The sequence below is a fragment of the Podarcis muralis genome, chromosome 13 (assembly GCF_964188315.1).
Source record: "Podarcis muralis chromosome 13, rPodMur119.hap1.1, whole genome shotgun sequence".
In the NCBI taxonomy this organism is placed as follows: domain Eukaryota; kingdom Metazoa; phylum Chordata; class Lepidosauria; order Squamata; family Lacertidae; genus Podarcis; species Podarcis muralis.
This window is the reverse complement of record NC_135667.1, coordinates 45933917-45954905: the sequence shown is the minus strand read 5'-3', so window position 1 is coordinate 45954905 and position 20989 is coordinate 45933917. Positions and strand designations below refer to the sequence as shown.

The 20989-nt window shown below is 46.9% G+C and overlaps 2 protein-coding genes across 4 annotated transcripts in view; one reads left to right on the top strand and one right to left on the bottom strand.

Moving 5' to 3' along the window:
* Nucleotides 1-434: 434 nt before the first annotated feature.
* On the bottom strand, nucleotides 435-9888 carry MLX (MAX dimerization protein MLX). Of its 2 annotated transcripts, XM_028701599.2 has the most exons (8): nucleotides 9797-9888; nucleotides 7918-7954; nucleotides 6759-6848; nucleotides 5700-5806; nucleotides 5398-5497; nucleotides 4944-5043; nucleotides 4005-4206; nucleotides 435-1504 (listed from the first exon to the last, which is right to left on the bottom strand). In XM_028701599.2, the coding sequence occupies exons 1-8, from the start codon at nucleotides 9842-9844 to the stop codon at nucleotides 1448-1450; spliced, it is 741 nt and encodes a 246-aa protein (XP_028557432.2). In that variant the 5' UTR covers nucleotides 9845-9888; the 3' UTR covers nucleotides 435-1447. The 2 variants fall into 2 exon arrangements, with proteins under 2 accessions (XP_028557432.2, XP_028557433.2); XM_028701600.2 differs by lacking the exon at nucleotides 6759-6848.
* A 2139-nt stretch (nucleotides 9889-12027) lies between these two features.
* DHX8 (DEAH-box helicase 8) overlaps nucleotides 12028-20989 on the top strand; it is a 40638-nt gene continuing 31676 nt past the window's right edge. For both annotated transcript variants that reach the window (XM_028701598.2, XM_028701597.2), the window contains exons 1-5: nucleotides 12028-12209; nucleotides 17590-17675; nucleotides 17815-17887; nucleotides 18910-18992; nucleotides 19782-19891. In XM_028701598.2, coding sequence (XP_028557431.2) covers nucleotides 12104-12209; nucleotides 17590-17675; nucleotides 17815-17887; nucleotides 18910-18992; nucleotides 19782-19891 — 458 coding nt within the window. In that variant the 5' untranslated portion in view covers nucleotides 12028-12103. The remainder of the gene's footprint in view (nucleotides 12210-17589; nucleotides 17676-17814; nucleotides 17888-18909; nucleotides 18993-19781; nucleotides 19892-20989) is intronic.

Below are 20989 nucleotides of genomic sequence, written 5' to 3'. Positions count from 1 at the left end.
CATGCACAGAAGTGATTTCCGGTATCTGTGCGCAGATGTGATTTCCAGCACCGCTTGTGAGTCCCTGCGCTGTGCCGATTTAGCGCAGCACGCAGGGGATTCAGTGAGTGGGCAGCTCAGTTCGGGGGCGGCTCGTGGGCCGGTAAAATGATCTTCATGGGCCGGATCCGGCCCATGGGCTGCACGTTGCCGACCCCTGACTTAAAAGGCTGTTGTGTTTTTAACCTAAGACAGCCTGACTTGTGCAAGTAACACTTGGGGGTCTAGATGATCATTCCAAATCTCACCCGAGAAGAGAAAAATGTTGGAATAACTTGAGTGCTGGAACTCTCAAGGTGTTCAGAGATGGATGTGTAAGTGTGTTGGAGAAGCCGGTTTCTAAAATTTAGCTTTGGCTATGCGTGGCTGAAAACAAACAGGCAAGCACACTCCAGTCATTCAAACACTTAGCAAAATTTATTAGAATTGCTTGTCATGATATAAAAAAATAGTTTTCATTTTCACAAGTGAGGTCTGTCTAAGCGAGTCCTTATCCACCAGCCAGCAGCAGATCTAGAAAGTGGTGCTTATGAAAGGACAGGGGACCCTCCTTCTTTGTAGCTACAGAACAGAAAGCAGAAGCTGCAGAGGAAGGTTGGCTTAGGCTCACTTTTGCTGCATTTTTAGAAACTGGGGGGCTCCGAGGGGCTGAAAAGGCTTCCCCTGCCATGTAAGCCTTGCCAGCCTCTCACAATCTGTAGTACTGAAGGCAAACGGTATTGTGATCCGGTCAAACAATTACAGAAGCTGGAATTGGAGAGCAAGGCTTCAGTGTTAGCATGGCTTATTGCCCTTCTGCACCGCAAGCAGAATACATCATGTATGCAAAACACACCCGCTTATTGCATAACTTGTTCAGGTCACAGCCCTTAGTAGCCCAAACTAAATGCTGGGCTAAGGCATCTGGGTGTGTGTAAATTGGGTGTCTGGATAAAACACAATAGAGAGGGGGCTCTGTTTTAAAGTGTCCACACCAAGTTAATGCCACTTAGACCAAAGCCTTATGTGTACTGAGAATTTAAGAGCGTCTGCTCTTGATTTGAGGTGAAGCGAAGGCTGGAAGAGAGCTTGAGTCCCGGTACTTGCGTACCCTTAGGAAAGGAACTTTGCTCACAATCAAACCCTAGGACTGTGTGTTGTAGATGGGTTTTTATCAGACAAGCTAGGTCAGCATGAAGAACACATCAGGGCCGAGGCTTGAAAGAGCGAGACCGCAGCGACTGATCCTCATGAACAGACAGCTAATTTCTTTCCTGCTCACATAAGGAGGCCAAAGAGAAGGGTTTCAGAGGTCAATACAATCAAATAGCCCTCCAGAAAAGCTTGAAGAGGAAGTACGGGCAGGAATAGCCTCTTGGCTACAGAGCGCCAGGCTACGACACGCCCCTCCTGGGGTGCCCAAGTGTGGTCAGTAGAGCTGGCTCTTCAGTTGTTGCAGGACGCCAATCACAATGTCCCGTAGGGTCTAGGAGGGGAAAGTCCATAGGAATTTGTAAGAAGCTGGTTCAGGTTAAAGGGTATTCTTTGGAAGGGCTGGGAAGACAGGGGAAACTAGGCTGGATGGGATTAAACCAGAACCTTTAGTTTTCAGCCTCCTGACCCATGGGAATCATCAACCTCTTAACAGGGGGACACCACAGTCTTGCACCTTACCCTAAGGACCACCTGAGACATAGTAGTAGTAGTAATAATAATAATAATAATAATTGTTTATAACCTGCCCATCTGGCTGGGTTTCTCCTTAAAGGTAAAGGTAGAGGTACCCCTGCCCGTACGGGCCAGTCTTGACAGTCTCTAGGGTTGTGCGCTCATCTCACTCAAGAGGCCGGGGGCCAGTGCTGTCCGGAGACACTTCCAGGTCACGTGGCCAGCGTGACGAAGCTGCTCTGGCGAGCCGGCACCAGCGCAGCACACGGAAACGCCGTTTACCTTCCCGCTATAAAGCGGTACCTATTTATCTACTTGCACCTAAGGGTGCTTTCGAACTGCTAGGTGGGCAGGAGCTGGGACCGAACGACGGGAGCTCACCCCGCCGCGGGGATTCGAACCGCTGACCATGCGATCGGCAAGTCCTAGGCGCTGAGGTTTTACCCACAGCGCCACCCGGGTCCTTGTTGAGTTTCTCCTTATGTCCCTGTTTAATCGCTGAGACCTACTGGAGGAATGCCATTAACTGTATCTCAAGTGAATGAGGAATGTCGGTATCTGTGAAAAATTCAGCATGGCTGATCCAGCAATGTGGAATGCCCTCGTGATGGAGATCAGCCAAGAAACATCACATCTTCTTTTTAGACCACTTCCTTGGGAGGGTGGATTTTATGTGATTGGCGAGTTCCTTCTGATTTCATGTTTGCTGTATGTAGCTTAGACATTTGCTATATGAGTTAAAAGGTAAAGGGACCCCTGACCATTAGGTCCAGTCGTGGCTGCCTCTGGGGTTGTGGTGCTCATCTCGCTTTATTGGCCAAGGGAGCAGGCGTACAGCTTCCAGGTCATGTGGCCAGCATGACTAAGCCGCTTCTGGCGAACCAGAGCAGCACACGGAAATGCCGTTTACCTTCCCGCTGGAGCGGTACCTATTTATCTACTTGCACTTGACGTGCTTTTGAACTGCTAGGTTGGCAGGAGCAGGTACTGAGCAACGGGAGCTCACCCCGTTGCGGGGATTTGAACCGCCAACCTTCTGATCGGCAAGTCTTAGGCCCTGTGGTTTTAACCCACAGCGCCACCCGCATCCCTTCTATATGAGTTAGCAGTATATAAATCTTTTTATAAGCAAATACTACACAATAGGTGGAGGAGGAGCCAGTTGTCAAGTTCCTTAGGATCATCCTGCGTAAAGTGCTGGTAATCAAAGCCTGATGTGGCACTATCCTGAGGATCTGAGGTGGGGCGGGGACCGCTTGAAAAAGTTGAGCAGTTTATCAGCATTGAGCAAATATGGACGAGGCTTCTAGTAATGGGAGGGGAGATCTTCTATGAATACATATCTGCCTTCACATCTCGACTCCCTTCCAAAAAATTGTGCAAGTTAAAACACTCAGAGCTTACTGTTCAAACTAAATTGTGAATTTACCTAGGTAAATGTTAACGGTGCTGAACTGAGATGTTCTGGTCACAGAATTCTTCAGCAAGCAGCGCAGGAGGCAGTAAAGCCAAGGCCAAAATCAGCAGGGGTGGGACATCTTAGGAGCCAAGAGGAAGTTGTGTCCATTGGAACACAACTGTATCACTTCCGCAGCACTTTGTCATCTCACTGCTGGGGACCAGGCTAGTATGAGCTACTCTTGACAGTCCTGAGCCCCAGGAGCTACATTTATTCAGTTTTCAGATGATATGCAGCTGAAACCACTTGGGCACTAAATGAACCAGTTATCGGACACTGGGAGAGGAGAGGCAGATGGACTAGGAGCTGCCATAGCTGGGGGCACTGAGGTCCATGAGATCAGAGACCTGTTGTCTCCTGAGTCAGAATGGGGCAGAGCATGCTATAGGCTGGCCAGCAGCCCTCATCTTTTTGAGTCCAGTGATGGACAAGCAGTTCCCATGTAGGCTGAAAGCGTTATACTTTTCCAGAAGGCCATTTTTTTCTTCTGATTTTGCCCCTGCATTCTAGTGGAAGGGGTTAACCCTTTGCTCCCTGCTCTAGTGCCCTGCTGACTTGGGAGTATTTGCATAATTAAGGTGCTGTGGAAGATAAGGAAACCATTTCTCTCCTATCAGGAGTTCAATCTACCCAGTTCCAGCTGTACAAAGAGATGAACGCCATAGGCTACTGAGTGGTACTTAGCAACAGCAGGAGGAGTTAAGGAAATCCATCTCATGACCCCTTGATCGATTCAATTTCCACCTGCTTGCCTCTGAGCAGGAGGCAGCACGGACTCCAAAGAGGTTAGCGTGAGCAAAACAAGCACGTATTTGCTGCACGAAACCGCTAACCACATGCTCTCAAACTGCGGAATTACCTGTGGCTTGCAGTGCTCTTCTATCCAGCTGAAGACACATGCCGAGAGCTCCTGAAAGCTTGTCACGGAGATGGAGGCGTTGAAGGACTGGAACAAGGAATCCATGATACCCTGGAAAACGTTGAACTTCACCTGGTCGGAGACCTGGTTCTTCCCTTCATTAGGATTGTCCTGGTGAGCTTTGACAATCTGTTCATAGTTTCTGAAATGCATAAATGTGGGCTTAGGAGAAGCAGATTGGGCTGGAAAGACACGGAGGGCTTATCTGAACTCTCGGATGTTTTATAGCAGCTGTTGCAGCGGGGAAAGCTCAAAGCTCAAAGAAACAGGATAGAATTGACCGCTCACAATTAAGGAGTTCACTTCCGTCCCTTATAAATATTGTGGGAACAGCTGCTACTGAAGCATGCTGTCTTAAGGTCATGTGTACAAAATAATAATAATTTATTATTTATACCCCGCCCATCTGGCTGAGTTTCCCCAGCCACTCTGGGCGGCTCCCAATCAGTGTTAAAAACAGTACAGTGTTACATATTAAAAACTTCCCTGAACAGGGCTGCCTTAAGATGTCTTCTGAATGTCAGGTAATTATTTATCTCTTTGACATCTGATGGGAGGGCGTTCCACAGGGCGGGCGCCACTACCGAGAAGGCCCTCTGTCTGGTTCCCTGTAGCCTCACTTCTCGCAATGAGGGAACCGCCAGAAGGCCCTCGGAGCTGGACCTCTGTGTCTGGGCTGAACGATGGGGGTGGAGACGCTCCTTCAGGTATACTGGACCGAGGCCGTTTAGGGCTTTAAAGGTCAGCACCAGCACTTTGAATTGTGCTCGGAAACGTAGAGCCAATGCAGATCTCTCAGAACCGGTGTTATGTGGTCCCGGCGGCCACTCCCAGTCACCAGTCTAGCTGCCGCATTCTGGACATAACAGAGGGTCTTACATTTTCATGATTTTCAAGGCCATTACATCTTTCCGGAGCGTGGAGACCTCTTCCTCCTGCTTCTTCTTTTCCTTGTGCAAGAACTGGATATAGTCAATGGCTGAGGAGCAAAGACACCAGCAGGTTAGAACACAACCCCAGAGGGGCTTCTCAAAACATAACCAGAACCTGTGGGCTATTCTGCCCTGTTAACTCAGGAAAGTTGCAGTCTCTGTCTCCCCCTAGGAGGAAGACAAGGAAGCTAGGCTCCCTTTCGGCACTAGTGCTAGTTAGACACATCTATTCAGAGTTACATAATCTGAAAAAGAGAGCGAGCGAGCAGAGGATGAAACAGGTTTCAAGACTAGTGGGAGCTTGGCAAGAAATAAGACAGAGGATACTAAGAAATAAGACACACAGTGTAAATGGAAGGAAGACTAAAAGCCAAACACACCCAAGCAGTTCCTCAACTCACTTTTCTGCAACACAATTGCCTTGCTTAACTTCCCTGAGCCTATGGAGAAATCCTGCTGCTGGCAGGTAGGTACAATCGACTGCAAATCGTCGTAGCCTTTCTGTAGGAGAGAGGGAGAGCGGTGTTAAAACTTACAAAGCAAGGCTGTCCCCTCCCAAATGATTAGCTAAGTCAGCACACCTCCAGCCGCCATTTCTTTTCTCGGCTGCTGCAGGGGAGGGGCAGTGCAAACTTGCTATACCAGGGGGGGCAGAAAGGGGCGTCGAGCATGTATGGATGTGTAGGTCACCCCACTTTCTGACCTTGATGGCATCCCTCCGCTTCTGCTCAGCCTGTGTGTGGGCGCGGCGGCGGCGGTCCTTGTAGATTTCTTTGTAGGCTTCCTGCTGGTAGTCGGAGTCTTCATCATCTGCAGCAGGAAAACAGGCCTTGTCAGCTAAGGGGCAAGGCAGCAGGAAGGGGCCTAAGGGAAGCGGGGGAGGGGCGCCCAGCAGCTTCCTCACCGCAAGATTTCATCAGGCTCAAGTTGCGATGAGAAAACTGCACGGTGTATGGGAAGAATCGCCATTTGCAGGCTGTGAAAGCGCAAGCCAGCCTTGGATCCCTTTTCTGGGAATTAAAAGGGAATACGCCCCTGCTAGGGGGCTTCCTTTTCTCTGCATTTTCACACTTCCATGGGCCACTGAGAAGGAGGGATGGGACGTTAGTAAAGGTAAAGGTACCCCTGCCCGTACAGGCCAGTCTTGCCAGACTCTAGGGTTGTGCGCCCATCTCACTCAAGAGGCCGGGGGCCAGCGCTGTCCGAAGACACTTCCGGGTCACGTGGCCAGTGTGACATCGCTGCTCTGGTGAGCCAGAGCCGCACACGGAAACGCCGTTTACCTTCCCTCTAGTAAGCGGTCCCTATTTATCTACTTGCACCCGGGAGTGCTTTCGAACTGCTAGGTTGGCAGGCACTGGGACCGAACAACGGGAGCGCACCCCGCCGCGGGGATTCGAACCGCCGACCTTTCGATCGGCAAGCCCTAGGCGCTGAGGCTTTTACCCACAGCGCCACCCGCATCCCTTAACACCTTGCAAAAAAGTCAGGGATTAGCCAATAATTTGGCTATGTCAAACGAGGAGTGCAGTTTCCAAAAGTCATTACCAACCAGCTGCAGGCAGGTTGGTGAAGCTGATGTCCCATTTGGTAGTCCTTTAATACCTCTCTTCTTCCCTTCCATGGCACTCCCTTCAATTGGAATACTTAAGACACTGCCTCCCAGCTGCCCAGGAATAATGCAGGGGTAAAGGTGAGAGGCTCTGTTCACAGTTGGGAGACGAGTGACTGTTCCATTGACAGAGAAGCCAGGGGGCTGTACCTGTGTTGGGAACTGAAGAGGCACTGGTGGAGCCGATGCTGTTTGCTCTTGATACAATGCTCCCTTTCCTCCTGCTTTCCACAAAGAGTGCTGAAAGAAAAACACCACCAAAGTAGACCTGACAAGAGTGCATCCTCCACATAATTTTACTCCTTAATACCCTCTATCCACCCTACTGTGTTTGCAGTTAGGGGGAGAAAAGGGTTCGGCCCTCCCTCTTTGATGGCACACTTTTATGTGAAGCAGGGATTTACTGGTTGCAATCGGGCAACCGGGAGCTAAGCTACATTAACAGAATGAAGCGGTGGGATCCGTCATATATATCTCTGGTAAGTGTATGTACGGCACGAAAGGCCCACAAACGAGGTCACCATAACTGCCTGCCTCCCTCACAATTGTCCCTTCATGCTTCCAGCTCAAAGATGAGACATCGTCCCTCTCCCACGCTAAGAATATGGGGCACACAAATTCACACAACCCTTCCGTTCCCAGCTGAACGCTTCCGAAGGGGCAACACGGGAGACCTTGTCCTTCCCAAATCCTGTGCATGTCTGAGGAGGGGAGGGGAGGGGAAGAGTCAGTGGCAACCACAAACCATGGCTAGCCAAAATTTGTGGATCCAAAGCCCAGTTGAAATGTGTAGGCCCAAAACACGAATCCACCAAGGAAGGGAATAAAGGTAAAGGTAAAGGTACCCCTGCCCGTACAGGCCAGTCTTGACAGACTCTAGGGTTGTGCGCCCATCTCACTCAAGAGGCCGGGGGCCAGCGCTGTCCGGAGACACTTCCGGGTCACGTGGCCAGCGTGACATCGCTGCTCTGGTGAGCCAGAGCCACACACGGAACGCCGTTTACCTTCCCACTAGTAAGTGGTCCCTATTTATCTACTTGCACCTGGGGGTGCTTTCGAACTGCTAGGTTGGCAGGCGCTGGGACCGAGCAACAGGAGCGCACCCCGCCGGGGGATTCGAACCGCCGACCTTTCGATCGGCAAGCCCTAGGCGCTGAGGCTTTTACCCACAGCGCCACCCGCATGCCATAAGGAAGGGAATAGCTCCTGTTAAAACACAAGGGCCCAGGGAGAAGCAGGGGAAGCAGCTAAGGATATTTAGCAAGACGATAAGCAATCCATGAGAAAGAGGGGCTACCAAAACACTTACCAGGATCCAGCCCGTTGTCGCTAAACGTTGAGTCAACCTGATTTGTTGTGCCACAAGAAGAGAGGGGGGGGGAATAAGACAACTTTTTCTTAGACACAGGCCAATGTCTTACTTGAACTGTGGCTGGTTCTTAAGCATCTCTAAAACTGATACCTCTGTGCTGAGTGCACAAAGAGGAGTGTTCAACAAATACGCTGTTATCTCATGTCAAGTAAAACTAAAACAAAATCATTCCATGGACCCCCATTAAAACATTTTTTTTCAAAACCTAATTACTCTCTGTAGAAAGATCAAAGTGACAATGCAGGAAGTCAACCTCCTGAAAGGTTGCTTTTGCCCTCATATATTTTATAGCACTAAAAGAAGGAAACGGAAAGTTATATATTGCAGCCTCTGGATAGGAGACAAGCAATATTCCTCCCTACCTTCTGGGAGAGAGGGGTAGTTTTGGGAACTATCCCAGAATCAGCAGCAGCAGGGCCAAAGAAAGGATCTTGGAGAGCTGCCGCCAATAAACAATACTAGGTGGGATGGCTCAGTGGTCTAAGGCAGCGTTCCTGAAACAGGAGCCTCACAATTTCAGACCTTTTGGAGCAGAAGGCTCAGTGCTGAGCTTTCCCCACTCCTCTTTCATTCTGGCCCATTTGCAACGCAGCAGAAAATGAGCAATGGGCACTATAATCTTTTCCAGCTCTTTCCTATGCACTTAGCAGCTCAAATACACACAAACATTCAACAGGGTCTCTCCTTACTCCAGCCTTTCCCAACCTTGGGTTACCCCAGAGGCTGCTGGACTACAACTCCCATCATTCCTGACAGCTGGTCCTGCTAGTTAGGGATGATGGGAGTTGTAGTCCAACATCTAGGAACCCACAGCTGGGAAAGGCTCCATCACCGTGAGCTCGGAGGTAGGGTCAGTTCAGGCTGTCAAAGGGGCAGGAGGAGTCTTGAAAGCCCAGAATGCCAATCCCATAGCTGTCAACCTTTCCCTTTTCTTGCAAGGAATCCTATTCGGAATAATAATAATAATAATTCAGTGGCTTGAATTAATTAATTTTATAATGAATGATTTTAGAACGTTGTTTATGCTGTACTTTTGTACTGTTTTATTGTTGTTAGCCGCCCTGAGCCCGGCTTCGGCTGGGGAGGGCGGGATATAAATAAATTTTATTATTATTATTATTATTATTATTATTATTATTATTATTATTATAAATTTTATTTATACTCCGCCCTCCCCAGCCAAGACCGGGCTCAGGGCGGCTAACAACCAATAATAAAAACAAGTTGATTAAAATACAATTTAAAAACAAGATTAAAATACAACATTAAAACATTAGGAAGCAGCCTCTTCACAGGAGGAGAAAGGAAAAATAAAGAGGGCGAGGAAATCAATCTTGGAATAAGGGATTTTCCTTTTAAAAAAGGGAAACGTTGACAGCTATGCAATCCCGGGAGAACCAACTGCTGCTTTTTTTTTTTAAGTCTCCTTGGCATCTTTTAATGCAATTAGGAGGGGTTGTTTATCAGCTCCATTAAGCCACGTTTAAACTAAGCCCAGATCTCAGCTGATTTCGTAACCAGAGAAATCCGCCCCAGAGGCGATCAAGCGAGCGCCTTTCTTCCCACTTCTCCCTATTCACTGACCTGGGGTGTTTTTTTTTTTAAGTTATATACACTGAAAAGGCCCCAGGCCTGCTTCCCAGTGGGGAAGGGGCATTCTTCACATGCTCAGAGACACTGTCTTCAGAGCCTCGCGGGTTCTGCAGGCTGAGCAGGCGACCGGTCCCCACCCACCCCGTCCCGTAGACCTGCCCCATGGCTTGAGCCTCGGTCCCCACCCGCTCGCCTTGCCTTTACTCCCCCCGGTCTCACTCACTCTGGCCGTCCAGGAGCTCTCCGGAGAAACGCTCGACGGCTCCGCCATCTTTCCAGACCCTCCCCCCCCCTCCGCCCCCGGGTCTGGCACAGCGTCACGCGTCATGCCGTGACGTCGCCCAATCAGGGCTGCGGGAGGGCAGTTCTTGGAAGGGAGTGCGCTCGGATGACCAGGGGAAAGATTACACACACACTCAGAAGCCCTGCCGTATTCCTTCCACCTGCACCGCAGACTTCATCATCATCATCAATAAATTTATTGCACTAGCCAAAGGCCGCGACAGATCCCTGCAATCATTTTAAAATGTAATGCACACACACATACACATACCTTCATCATCATCATCATCAATAAATTTATTGCACTAGCCAAAGGCCACGACAGATGTAATGTAATGTAAAATGTAATGCACACACACATACACATACCTTTATCATCATCATCATCATCAATAAATTTATTGCACGTCAGATCCCTGCAATCATTTTAAAATGCAATGCACAAACATGTACACATACTCAGACGCCCTGCAGGGTAGGCCAGCCAGCCAGCCGTATTCCGTCCACCTGCACCGCAGACTTCATCATCATCATCATCATCATCATCATCATCAATAAATTTATTGCACTAGCCAAATGCCGCGACAGATCCCTACAATCCTTTTAAAATGCAATGCAGCTACTAATAAAAAAAAACAAGTGACCATGCACTGCGAGATCATCAATAGCACGGATACCACTAGCTGAGTTGCAGTTGCAATAACGTTGTTGTTGTTGTTTAGTCGTTTAGTCGTGTCCGACTCTTCGTGACCCGCTGGACCAGAACATGCCAGACACTCCTGTCATCACTGCCTCCCGCATTTTGGTCAAACTCATGTTAGTAACTTTGAGAACAGTATCCAACCATCTCGTCCTCTCTCGTCTCCTTCTCCTTGTGCCCTCCATCTTTCCCAACATCAGGGTCTTTTCCAGGGAGTCTTCTCTTCTCATGAGGTGGCCAAAGTATTGGAGCCTCAGCTTCAGGAGCTGTCCTTCCAGTGAGCACTCAGGGCTGATTTCCTTCAGAATGGAGAGGTTCGGTCTTCTTGCAGTCCATGGGACTCTCAAGAGTCTCCTCCAGCGCCATAATTCAAAAGCATCAATTCTTTGGCGATCAGCCTTCTCTCATTTCCATACATCACTACTGGGAAAACCATAGCTTTAACTATACGGACCTTTGTTGGCAAGGTGATGTCTCTGCTTTTTAAGATGCGGTGCAATAACGTCGCCCAGTGCTATTGCTCCCAAATCGAGGACCAGATTGAGGGGAAGTGTGCAATAGCCTTGGCAGGGTACCCTAATGCTGGTTTGAAGCTGAGGTTGGTTTGACATTCGAGTCAACACACACGTACACACACCATAGCTGTCAACTTTTTCCTTTTTTAAAGGGAAAGTCCCTTATTCCGCATAGGATTCCTCGTGAGAAAAGGGAAAAGTTGACAGCTATGACACAAACCCTCAGGCTGTATGGGCTCAAAATCGCCCCTCTTAGACACCCCTCCCTTTGCAGAAGACCCTCTTTGCAAACCCCTTGCTTGAAGCCCCCATAGACAGGCAGGTGGCAATTGCAGACGTTGCAAAAGCACAAAACAAATTCTATGTCTGATGCTGTCTTGTTTTTAATATTCAGTTGGAAGCCGCCCAGAGTAACTGGGGAAACCCAGCCAGATGGGCGGGGTATAAAATAATAAATTAGTTATAATTATAATTATAATTATTTATTATTTTAATTAGAAATCACAAGGAAGTAGGAGCAGAAAAATCTCTCTTTGCCGGTCCTTTTTTTTTTGAGGGGGGACACCAGCTGATTAGTCACAGTTAAATCATAAAAAAAATACAATTCTCCCCTGATTCCTATGGACAGCCCAGGGGGGAGTGAACATAAATAAAAATTATACTGAGAGCAGAACACCCATCTCTAAGCTTCAGTCTCTAGAGAGCAGCCCTTAATCAGCCTTGCTCCGATTGGACTACGACTCCCATCATCCCTAGCTAGCGGGACCAGCGCCGGGGGATGATGGGCTTTGCAGTTCAACGGCAGTTACCAATCTCGAGAAGGGCTTGTCTAGGCTTGTCCTTGTCTATGGTTTCCCCTCAAGTCTATGGGCATCGCCGTAGGAAGAGGAAACCGGAAGTGACGGCAGTTGTTTTCGGAGCTCCCCGCTCCGCCCACATTCTCTATGATCCTTGCGCTGTAGAGGCGCCCCCGGAAGTGCCGGTCGTCGGACGCCCGAAGGCTGCGCGGTGGGCTCAGGGCGGTAGAAGCGCCATGGCGGAGCCCGTGGACGAGCTCGCTAAGCTCGAGTACCTGTCCCTGGTCTCCAAAGTCTGCACGGAGCTCGACAACCACTTGGGCATCAACGACAAGGATCTGGGTAGGCTCCGAGGGCTTAAAGGGGTCCATTTTGTCATATTGGCTGTTACTGTTTTTATCTGTAAGCCGCCTCGAGCCCATGTCAGGGGGGAAAGGCGGGGTACAGATAAATAAATACAGTGGTACCTCAGGTTAAGTACTTAATTCATTCTGGAGGTCCGTTCTTAACCTGAAACTGTACTTAACCTGAAGCACCACTTTAGCTAATGGGGCATCCCATTGCCGCTGCGCCGCACAATTTCTGTTCTCATCCTGAAGCAAAGTTCTTAACCTGAAGCACTATTTCTGGGTTAGCGGAGTCTGTAACCTGAAGCGTATGTAACCTGAAGCGTATGTAACCCGAGGGACCACTGTATGTTGTTGTTGTTTAGTCATTTAGTCGTGTCCGACTCTTCTGACCCCATGGACCAGAGCACGCCAGGCTCTCCTGTCTTCCACTGCCTCCGGCAGTTTGGTCAAACTCACGCTGGTAGCTTCGAGAACGCTGTCCAACCATCTGGTCCTCTGTCGTCCCCTTCTCCTTGTGTCCTCCATCTTTCCCAACATCAGGGTCTTTTCCAGGGAGTCTTCTCTTCTCATGAGGTGGCCAAAGTACTGGAGCCTCAGCTTCAGGATCTGTCCTTCTAGTGAGCACTCAGGGCTGATTTCCTTAAGAATGGATAGGTTTGATCTTCTTGCAGTCCATGGGACTCTCAAGAGTCTCCTCCAGCACCATAATTCAAAAGCATCAATTCTTCGGCGGTCAGCCTTCTTTATGGTCCAGCTCTCACTTCCATACATCACTACTGCGAAAACCACAGCTTTAACTATACGGACCTTTGTTGGCAAGTTGATGTCTTTGATTTTTAGGATGTTGTCTAGGTTTGTCATTGCTTTTCTCCCAAGAAGCAGGCGTCTTTTAATTTCGTGACTTCTGTCACCATCTGCAGTGATCATGGAGCCCAAGAAAATAAAATCTCTCACTGCCTCCATTTCTTCCCCTTCTATTTGCCAGGAGGTGATGGGCCCAGTGGCCATGGTCTTAGTTTTTTTGATGTTGAGCTTCAGACCATATTTTGCGCTCTCCTCTTTCACTCTCATTAAAAGGTTCTTTTAATTCCTCCTCACTTTCTGCCATCAAGGTTGTGTTATCTGCAATAACAGTAATAAATAATCTGTGACTTCTTAAACGTGTTAGGGGGCTGTTATTATGGTTATAATTTATGCTTCCCAATGTGTTATTAACAGTGAATTTTTGGCATTTCTTATGGTTCTAGGGCCCTCATACACAGTATCTAAATATATATTGTGACATACACATTTTTAAAATTAAAATTAGAATGTACATGGCAGTCACCTGGTGACAGTGGAGAGGTTATCGCTTATTATTATTATTATTTTAACAATTTCTTAGTGATTTCTTCCTCAGTACTTCAACTGTCCTTTCATTCTTTTATTTTTCTCTTTCATGGATGCCATGTTCTTTGGAAGCTTGGTTAGACCAAGTGAATGGCTTCCTCCACATGAATAGGAGTTCACTTTTTGAATAATAAGAATTATAGGTCACAGGATTTTAGAGATGCTTAGGCGGGGCATGGCAAAAAAAAAAAAAAGGTTGTGACTCACTGGTTTACGCTGTGGAATTTATGTTCTTAATGTTGTACACAGCCCTGGATAAAGGGTGATATATATAAATTGAGTAAATAGTGAGTTTGCGAGAAGTGAGGTTACAGGGGACCATGCCTTCTCAGTAGTGGCACCCACCCTGTGGAACACCCTTGCATCAGATGTCAAGGAAGTAAACAATTATCTGACTTTCAGAAGACATCTGAACAGGCAGCCCTGTTTAGGGAAGTTTTTAACGTTTGATGTTTTATTGTGTTTTTAATATTCTGTTGGAAGCCACTCAGAGTGGCTGGGGAAACCCAGCCAGATGGGTGGGGTATAAATTATAATAGTAGTAGTAGTAGTAATAATACAGTGGTACCTCGAGTTAAGTACTTAATTCGTTCCGGAGGTCCATACTTAACCTGAAACTGTTCTAAACCTGAAACACCACTTTAGCTAATGGGGCCTCCTGCTGCCACCGCGCCGCCAGAGCACAATTTCTGTTCTCATCCTGAAGCAAAGTTCTTAACCTGAAGCACTATTTCTGGGTTAGCGGAGTCTGTAACCTGAAGTGTATGTGACCTGAAGCATATGTAACCCGAGGTACCACGGTATTTGTTTTGTCTGTTGGTAAAGAAAGGAGGTGAGGGGATTCTGGGATGAAAACCCCACATTTGCTGGGCTGCCTTGTGCTCTCTGGAGGCTGCGTTTATGAAGCTGGGGAATTAATAAATAAGAATGCCAGAAGAGCCTTGCTAAATCAGGCGAATGTCCCACCTAGCCCAGTATCCTGTTCACATAGTCGCCCACCTGATGCCTGTGAGAAGCCCGCAAACGGGATATGAGTGCAACAGCGCTCCCTTCCCACCTGCAAATTGCAGCAACTGGTATTTAGAGACCACTTCTTTGGTGATCATTCATAGCCAAGGAAGATTGTCTTCCATGAACATGGTCTTAACAATGAGTCCGTAAGGGACTGTGAAGGCCAGTTCTGGATGCACACGTCCTTCCACAGTGGGGACATAGGTTTCCAGGCAGGAGTTGATCATGGTGAGGGTTTGCCAAACATAACTTACTTTTTTTCCCCTTCAAATTTTTTTATTAAATTTTCCACAATTATAACATAAAAGGTAAAGGGACCCCTGACCATTAGGTCCAGTCATGGCCGACTCTGGGGTTGCGGCGCTCATCTCGCTTTATTGGCCAAGGGAGCCGGCGTTTGTCCGCAGACAGCTTCTGGGTCATGTGGCCAGCATGACTAAGCCGCTTCTGGCGAACCAGAGCAGCGCACGGAAACGCCGTTTAACTTTGATGTGCTTTTGAACTGCTAGGTTGGCAGGAGCAGGGACCGAGCAACGGGAGCTCACCCCGTTGCGGGGATTCAAACTGCTAACCTTCTGATCGGCAAGTCCTAGGCTCTGTGGTTTAACCCACAGCGCCACCTGCGCCCCAATATTATAACAAATACCACATAACAAAAAAAAAAAAAAAAAAAAAAAACAGAAGTACACCAAAGAAAAAAAACAGTACACAAAACCACCCTACCCATCACAATAAAAAATAAAAACGATCTTAATCTTTTGAAAACCCATCCTTATTTACATGTTAATTGGCTTCCTCTAATCCCGCCCTTCTGAATTTCCTTGTATCTGCATGTAACAGCTTTGCAATATCATTCTTAAACAAAAGTATTTCCAACTGTTATCTATCTTATTCATTTTCTTACCATTCTAAATCACATTTATATAATTAAATCCTAAATTAGTCCTAGGCCTATTTGGTACTTTCAAGTGACTTCTAATCGTTTATATTACAATATTTATTCAAATAGTCCTTAAATTTCTTCCAATCTTCTTGGTATTCCTCTTCTTTCTGGTCGCGGATTCTTCCAGTCAAGTCAGCTAACTCCAAAAAGTCCATCATCTTCATCTGCCAATCTTCCACTGTTGGTACTTCTTGTATTTTCCAGTTCTTGGCTAGTAATATTTGAGCAGCTGTTGTGGCATACAAAAATAATTTAACATCTTTTTTGGGCAGTTCCAAACCTGTTATTCCAAGAAGAAAGGCCTCTGGTTTCTTGATAAATGTATATTTCAACATTTTTTTCAATTCATTATAAATCTTTTCCCAGAAGTCTTTCACCTTGGTGCAGGTCCACCACATATGAAAAAAGTACCTTCTTTTTTTTTACATTTCCAGCAGAGATTATCACTATTATGATAAATCTTTGCTAATTTTACAGGGGTTAAGTACCATCTATACATCATTTTCATAATATTTTCCTTTAACATCGTACATGCAGTAAACTTAACCCCTTTCTTCCATAACCTTTTCCCAACATTATATTATGTCCAATGTCTCTTGCCCAATCACAAACATGACTTCCTCTTAGCATGTTTCTTCCTTTTGTCCTGAGTTTGAGTCTCTTCAAGGTCTACAACACCTTTGGTAAAGGCTGTTCTCCCATTGGAGCTCTCGCAGGCCAATGACTTCCAGCTGTCGGTGTTTATACTATACTTTTTAAAGATTTGCCTCTGACAGTGGAGGTAGAGCATATCTATCATGGCTGGTAGCCATTGATAGGAAACGCTCTCATACAGAGGCCGAGGATTACCTCCTCCCCTCAGTCAAATTACCAATGGTGTGAATTTTCCTGCAGTAGAAAACTTCCCACTGCCCTAGATAGGTGGTTCATTGTAGCATGTTTGTATACGATGAAAGGATACAATTCAGAAATAGCTACAAAAATAAAAATGTTCACCTGTGGTCATATGACCGACAATGATGCCTTCAGTTATCATGCGACAAATGTATGCATTTTAATTTATTATTTGTTGGATTTTTATTCTGCCTTTCTTTCAACAAGCAATGAAACGATTTAAAAAATCATTGGTACCATTTAATATCTTTTAAACAGTTCTTTTAAATTCATTATAATCAATTCTGTTTCCCCCCATTCCACCCCCAATACACCCCTACCTGTTGCCAGGCTTCTGTTATAGCTGTTCCTAAATCTGAGAGTGCCCTTCCCAGGGGGGATATGCTTCTGGACTGGCTTGCTAATGTAATCTGGACTGTTTTTAGCTGTAGGCATCTCTTCTTCGTTAAATCTGCTATCTGCTTATAGCATCCTGCGAATTGCATAGAGAGTGCACCGGTTCTTCCAAGCTGTATTTTTCGCTCCATAGGACGCACCTTGTTTTAGAGGGGGAGAACAAGAAAAAAAAAATCTCCCCCTCTCTGCTCAGCGCCCCTTCAGCGAAGCGGCAGGATAAACGGAGCCCCTTCCATTTCTCCTCCCGCTTGGCTGAAGGGGCGCTGCGCAGCTCTCCCTCTCTGCTGAAGCCAGGAGAGTCTTGCTCTCCTGGCTTCAGCAAAAGGAACCTGAAGCCTCCGGAGTGCAGCGGGAACTCGCGCTGCGCTCCACAGGCTTCAGGCGGCTATCCCTGAAGCCTGGAGAACGAGAGGGGTCGGTGCGCACCGACCCCTCTCGCTCTCCAGACTTCAGCGAAAGCAACGCGAAGCCTCCGGAGCGCGGAAGGAGCGCTCCCTCTGCACTTCGGAGGCTTCGCATTGCTATCGTTGAAGCCAAGGAGCCTGCATTCGCTCCATAGGATGCACACACATTTCCCCTTCATTTTTGGAGGGGGAAAAGTGCATCCTATAGAGCGAAAAATACGGTAGTTGGGAAATGTATATGCAGGTATTTTAGGATTCGGGACCGTGCCTGCTCCAAAACAGTGTGAGCCATTTTCGCCTAATCCTTTTTCCTTTCACCCTCCAATTGTTTACAGCTGAATTTGTGATAAACCTCGCAGAGAGAAATACAACCTTTGATGCATTCAAGGCAGCCTTGGTGAAGAATGGTGCTGAATTTACAGTGAGTGCCAAAATCTTTTGAAGGCAGCAGGTCCTGAGGGTGGTGTTGGTGGTTGAGCTGGTGGGGGGGGGGGAGAGAATTGCAGGAGCAATAAATTCTGTTTCTGCTTCTTTTTTTAAACCCAAATCCTGTATTTTAGGATTCCCTCGTTAGCAACCTGCTGCGTCTTATACAGACGATGCGACCACCTGCAAAACCTTCCACTAGCAAAGGTAAGTGAAGCCTCACGGGCACACAGGCAGAATGGGGGTGGAAGGGACCTAGCAGCTGCAAGATGTGGTTAGAAATCAACCATTAATAGTTGCACAGTTCTGGAATAGGTGTACAAATAAACAATAATATGGGTTAAAAATAGATACCACTATGCGTTGGTACAAGCCAGATTCTGGGTCAGCACACTTGCAGTTTCATAGTGTGAGCCTTTATATATACGATATATGATACCTTTATTGTCATTGTCCCATGCAGAACAATGAAATTGAAAAACTACATAAAACATTTAAAACCCCTAAAAGCTCTGAAACCCCATTTTAAAATACACTATACTATAGAGGAGTGTTCCCCAACCTTGGGTCTCCAGCTGTTTTTGGACTACAATTCCCATCATCCCTTGCTAACAAGACCAGTGGTCAGGGATGATGGGAATTGCAGTCCGAAAACAGCTGGAGACCCAAGGTTGGGGAACACTGCTATAGAGACCCCTTATGCTGCATTTAGAACCAGAATTGCATTTGTGTAGAAACTCTTTCTCAGGCGGCTAGTCCTAGCCTTTATAACACTATACCTTCTTCCAGAAGGCAGAAGCTAAAAGAGATCATTTCCGGGGTGCGTACTATCCTGCGCTATCTCTGCCGCTTTCTTATGGCACCTGACAGCATAGATTTGATCTAAGGTGGAAAGAGTGCACCACTTTAGTAAGTGGTCTTGGGATTGCTGCCAAAATTCCACACCGTGAGTTACAGGGTTTCAGTGCACACCTTGCCATCCTCAGTGCTTGGCCTGTCAGAAGGGATCCCATCACCTGCCTGTCACCAGGGAAAAGAGCTCCTCAAAATACAAATCTGCCATGGCCCATCGCCTTTCCAGAGTGCAAGTAATGCAGCAGAGTTAATAACATTTAGATGAAAATCTAATAGCGAAAGTAATAACGAAAGGAGGTACATATACAGGTTAAAAGTGAAATGAAATGAAATTTCAAGTCTTGTGTGTTTTCTTTTGTTTATTATCGCTGCAGAGGCTGTAAAACCGAAAACCGAAAAGGAAAAGTACAAGGAGTTGTTCCCAGCCCTCTGTAGACCAGACAATCCCATTGTCAGGGTAGGTGGGTTTTTGTTATGAGCTTCAGACGGGAAGAGCAGAGTGCAGAGGAATCTGGGGGCAAGAGAGCACATTAGGAACAGGGTGAGTGGGTGGGACTTGCACACAAGAGTGTGGGTTGCAGGCATAGAGGCTGGAGGGAGAAGGTTTGTGAGATTAGGGAGGAGAGCCAGGCACTTCAAGTGCGGGAATGGAGTGGGTGTTGTGAATAATAGCAAAATAACAGCACTCCCAAGAAATTATTATTATTATTTATACCCCGCCCATCTGGCTGGGTTTCCCCAGCCACTCTGGGCGGCTTCCAACAAAATATTAAAATACAGTAGTCCATCAAACATTAAAAGCTTCCCTAAACAGGGCTGCCTTCAGATGTCTTCTAAAAGTCTGGTAGTTGTTTTTCTCTTTGACATCTGGTGGGAGGGCGTTCCACAGGGTGGGTGCCACTACTGAGAAGGCCCTCTGCCTGGTTCCCTGTAACTTGGCTTCTCACAGCGAAGGAACCGCCAGAAGGCCCTCGGCGCTGGACCTCACTGTCCGGGCGGAACGATGGGGGTGGAGACGCTCCTTTCTGTTTTCTCTTGCTTCCCTGATCAGCAGCAGAATCCAAACCATGCCTACTTAAAAGCAAGTGCTACTGAATTCAACAGTGGGGTCCAAGTGTGGTGAGAGTTGACTTTGGGGCTAAGAAGAACTTGGTTCTAGTTCAGCTGTCACCACATGGATCTGAAAGAGATGTTGAATTAGTGTACCAGCGGTCTATTCAGGGGGGTTCTCTCCTTTCCTTCACAGACAATGTTGGATGAAGATGATGTGAAGGTCGCTGCCGATGCCCTCAAGGAACTGGAAGCTTTGATGCCAACTGCAGACAGGCAGGAGAAGCACCGAAGCAGTGAGGACCAGTAGGTTCCTGGGGCTTCATCTCCTCAAGAAGGAAACTTTTTCAGTGTGTTGTTGTTGTTTTGGAAAAATCATAGGTGATCTAGCTCAGAGGTGGGCAGAAGGCAGGTTGGGATCTACTGGTAGGTTTAAGAATGGTGCACAGTAGATTGGCATGAGTTTCTGATTCCCAGTTGTCTAACAGTAAGGTAAAGGTAAAGGGACCCCTGACCATTAGGTCCAGTCATGACCGACTCTGGGGTTGCATCGCTCATCTCGCTTTATTGGCCGAGGAAGCCGGCGTACAGCTTCCGGGTCATGTGGCCAGTATGACTAAGCCGCTTCTGGCGAACCAGAGCAGCACACGGAAACGCCGTTTACCTTCCCACCGGAGCGGTACCTATTTATCTACTTGCACTTTGTTTTTTGTTTTTTTCTGCATAATTTTTATTGAATTTCAGAATACAGAACATAAATCAAATGAGTCAATATTCATATTGTTCACAAAAAATAAAAGATAAGACTTCCTTCTGTCGTTCCACGAATTTTCCAGAGTAACATTAAATAATACATCCGCATTTCCTTTTTTGTAATGCCACATATTGTTCACATTCATCTGTTTTCCTTTGGCATTACCCTTACTTTTTACAGAGCATCTTTATAACCCACCAGTGTTATCTCTTCATCCGTTAAGTTTTCCAGATATTTCGTAAGACTTTCCCAACTTTTGATAAACCTCTGATCTTTTATATATCTAATTTTGCCTGTCATCCTGTCCATCTCCACATATTCTAACAATTTGGATCTCCATTCCTCCATTGTTGGTAAACTCTCTTGTTTCCAATTTTTAGCTATCAGGACCCTTGCTGCCGTTGTAGCGTATTGAAACAGTTTGTAATCCTTTTTCTTTATCTCTGTTCCTACCAGACCTAGTAGGAACGCCTCGGGTTTTTTAACAAAAGTGTATCTTAGCATTTTCTTCATTTCATTATATACACTCTCCCAGAACCCTTTGATCTTTTGGCATTCCCACCACATGTGGTAAAAAGTCCCCTCCCTGTCCTTGCATTTCCAACATTTGTTACAGGATCCATACATTTTAGCTAATTTGACCGGGGTCA

What these genes read in the sequence shown, in the direction of transcription:
- MLX (XM_028701599.2), bottom strand. Translation starts at nt 9,844, where the DNA reads ATGGCGGAGCCGTCGAGCGTTTCTCCGGAGAGCTCCTGGACGGCCAGA. An exon ending in CGACAACGGGCTGGATCCTG is followed by an intron (nt 6,849 to 7,917) that starts GTAAGTGTTTTG and finishes TTTTTCTTTCAG; the next exon opens with CACTCTTTGTGGAAAGCAGG. An exon ending in GCCTTGAAAATCATGAAAAT is followed by an intron (nt 4,207 to 4,943) that starts GTAAGACCCTCT and finishes TATGCATTTCAG; the next exon opens with AAACTATGAACAGATTGTCA.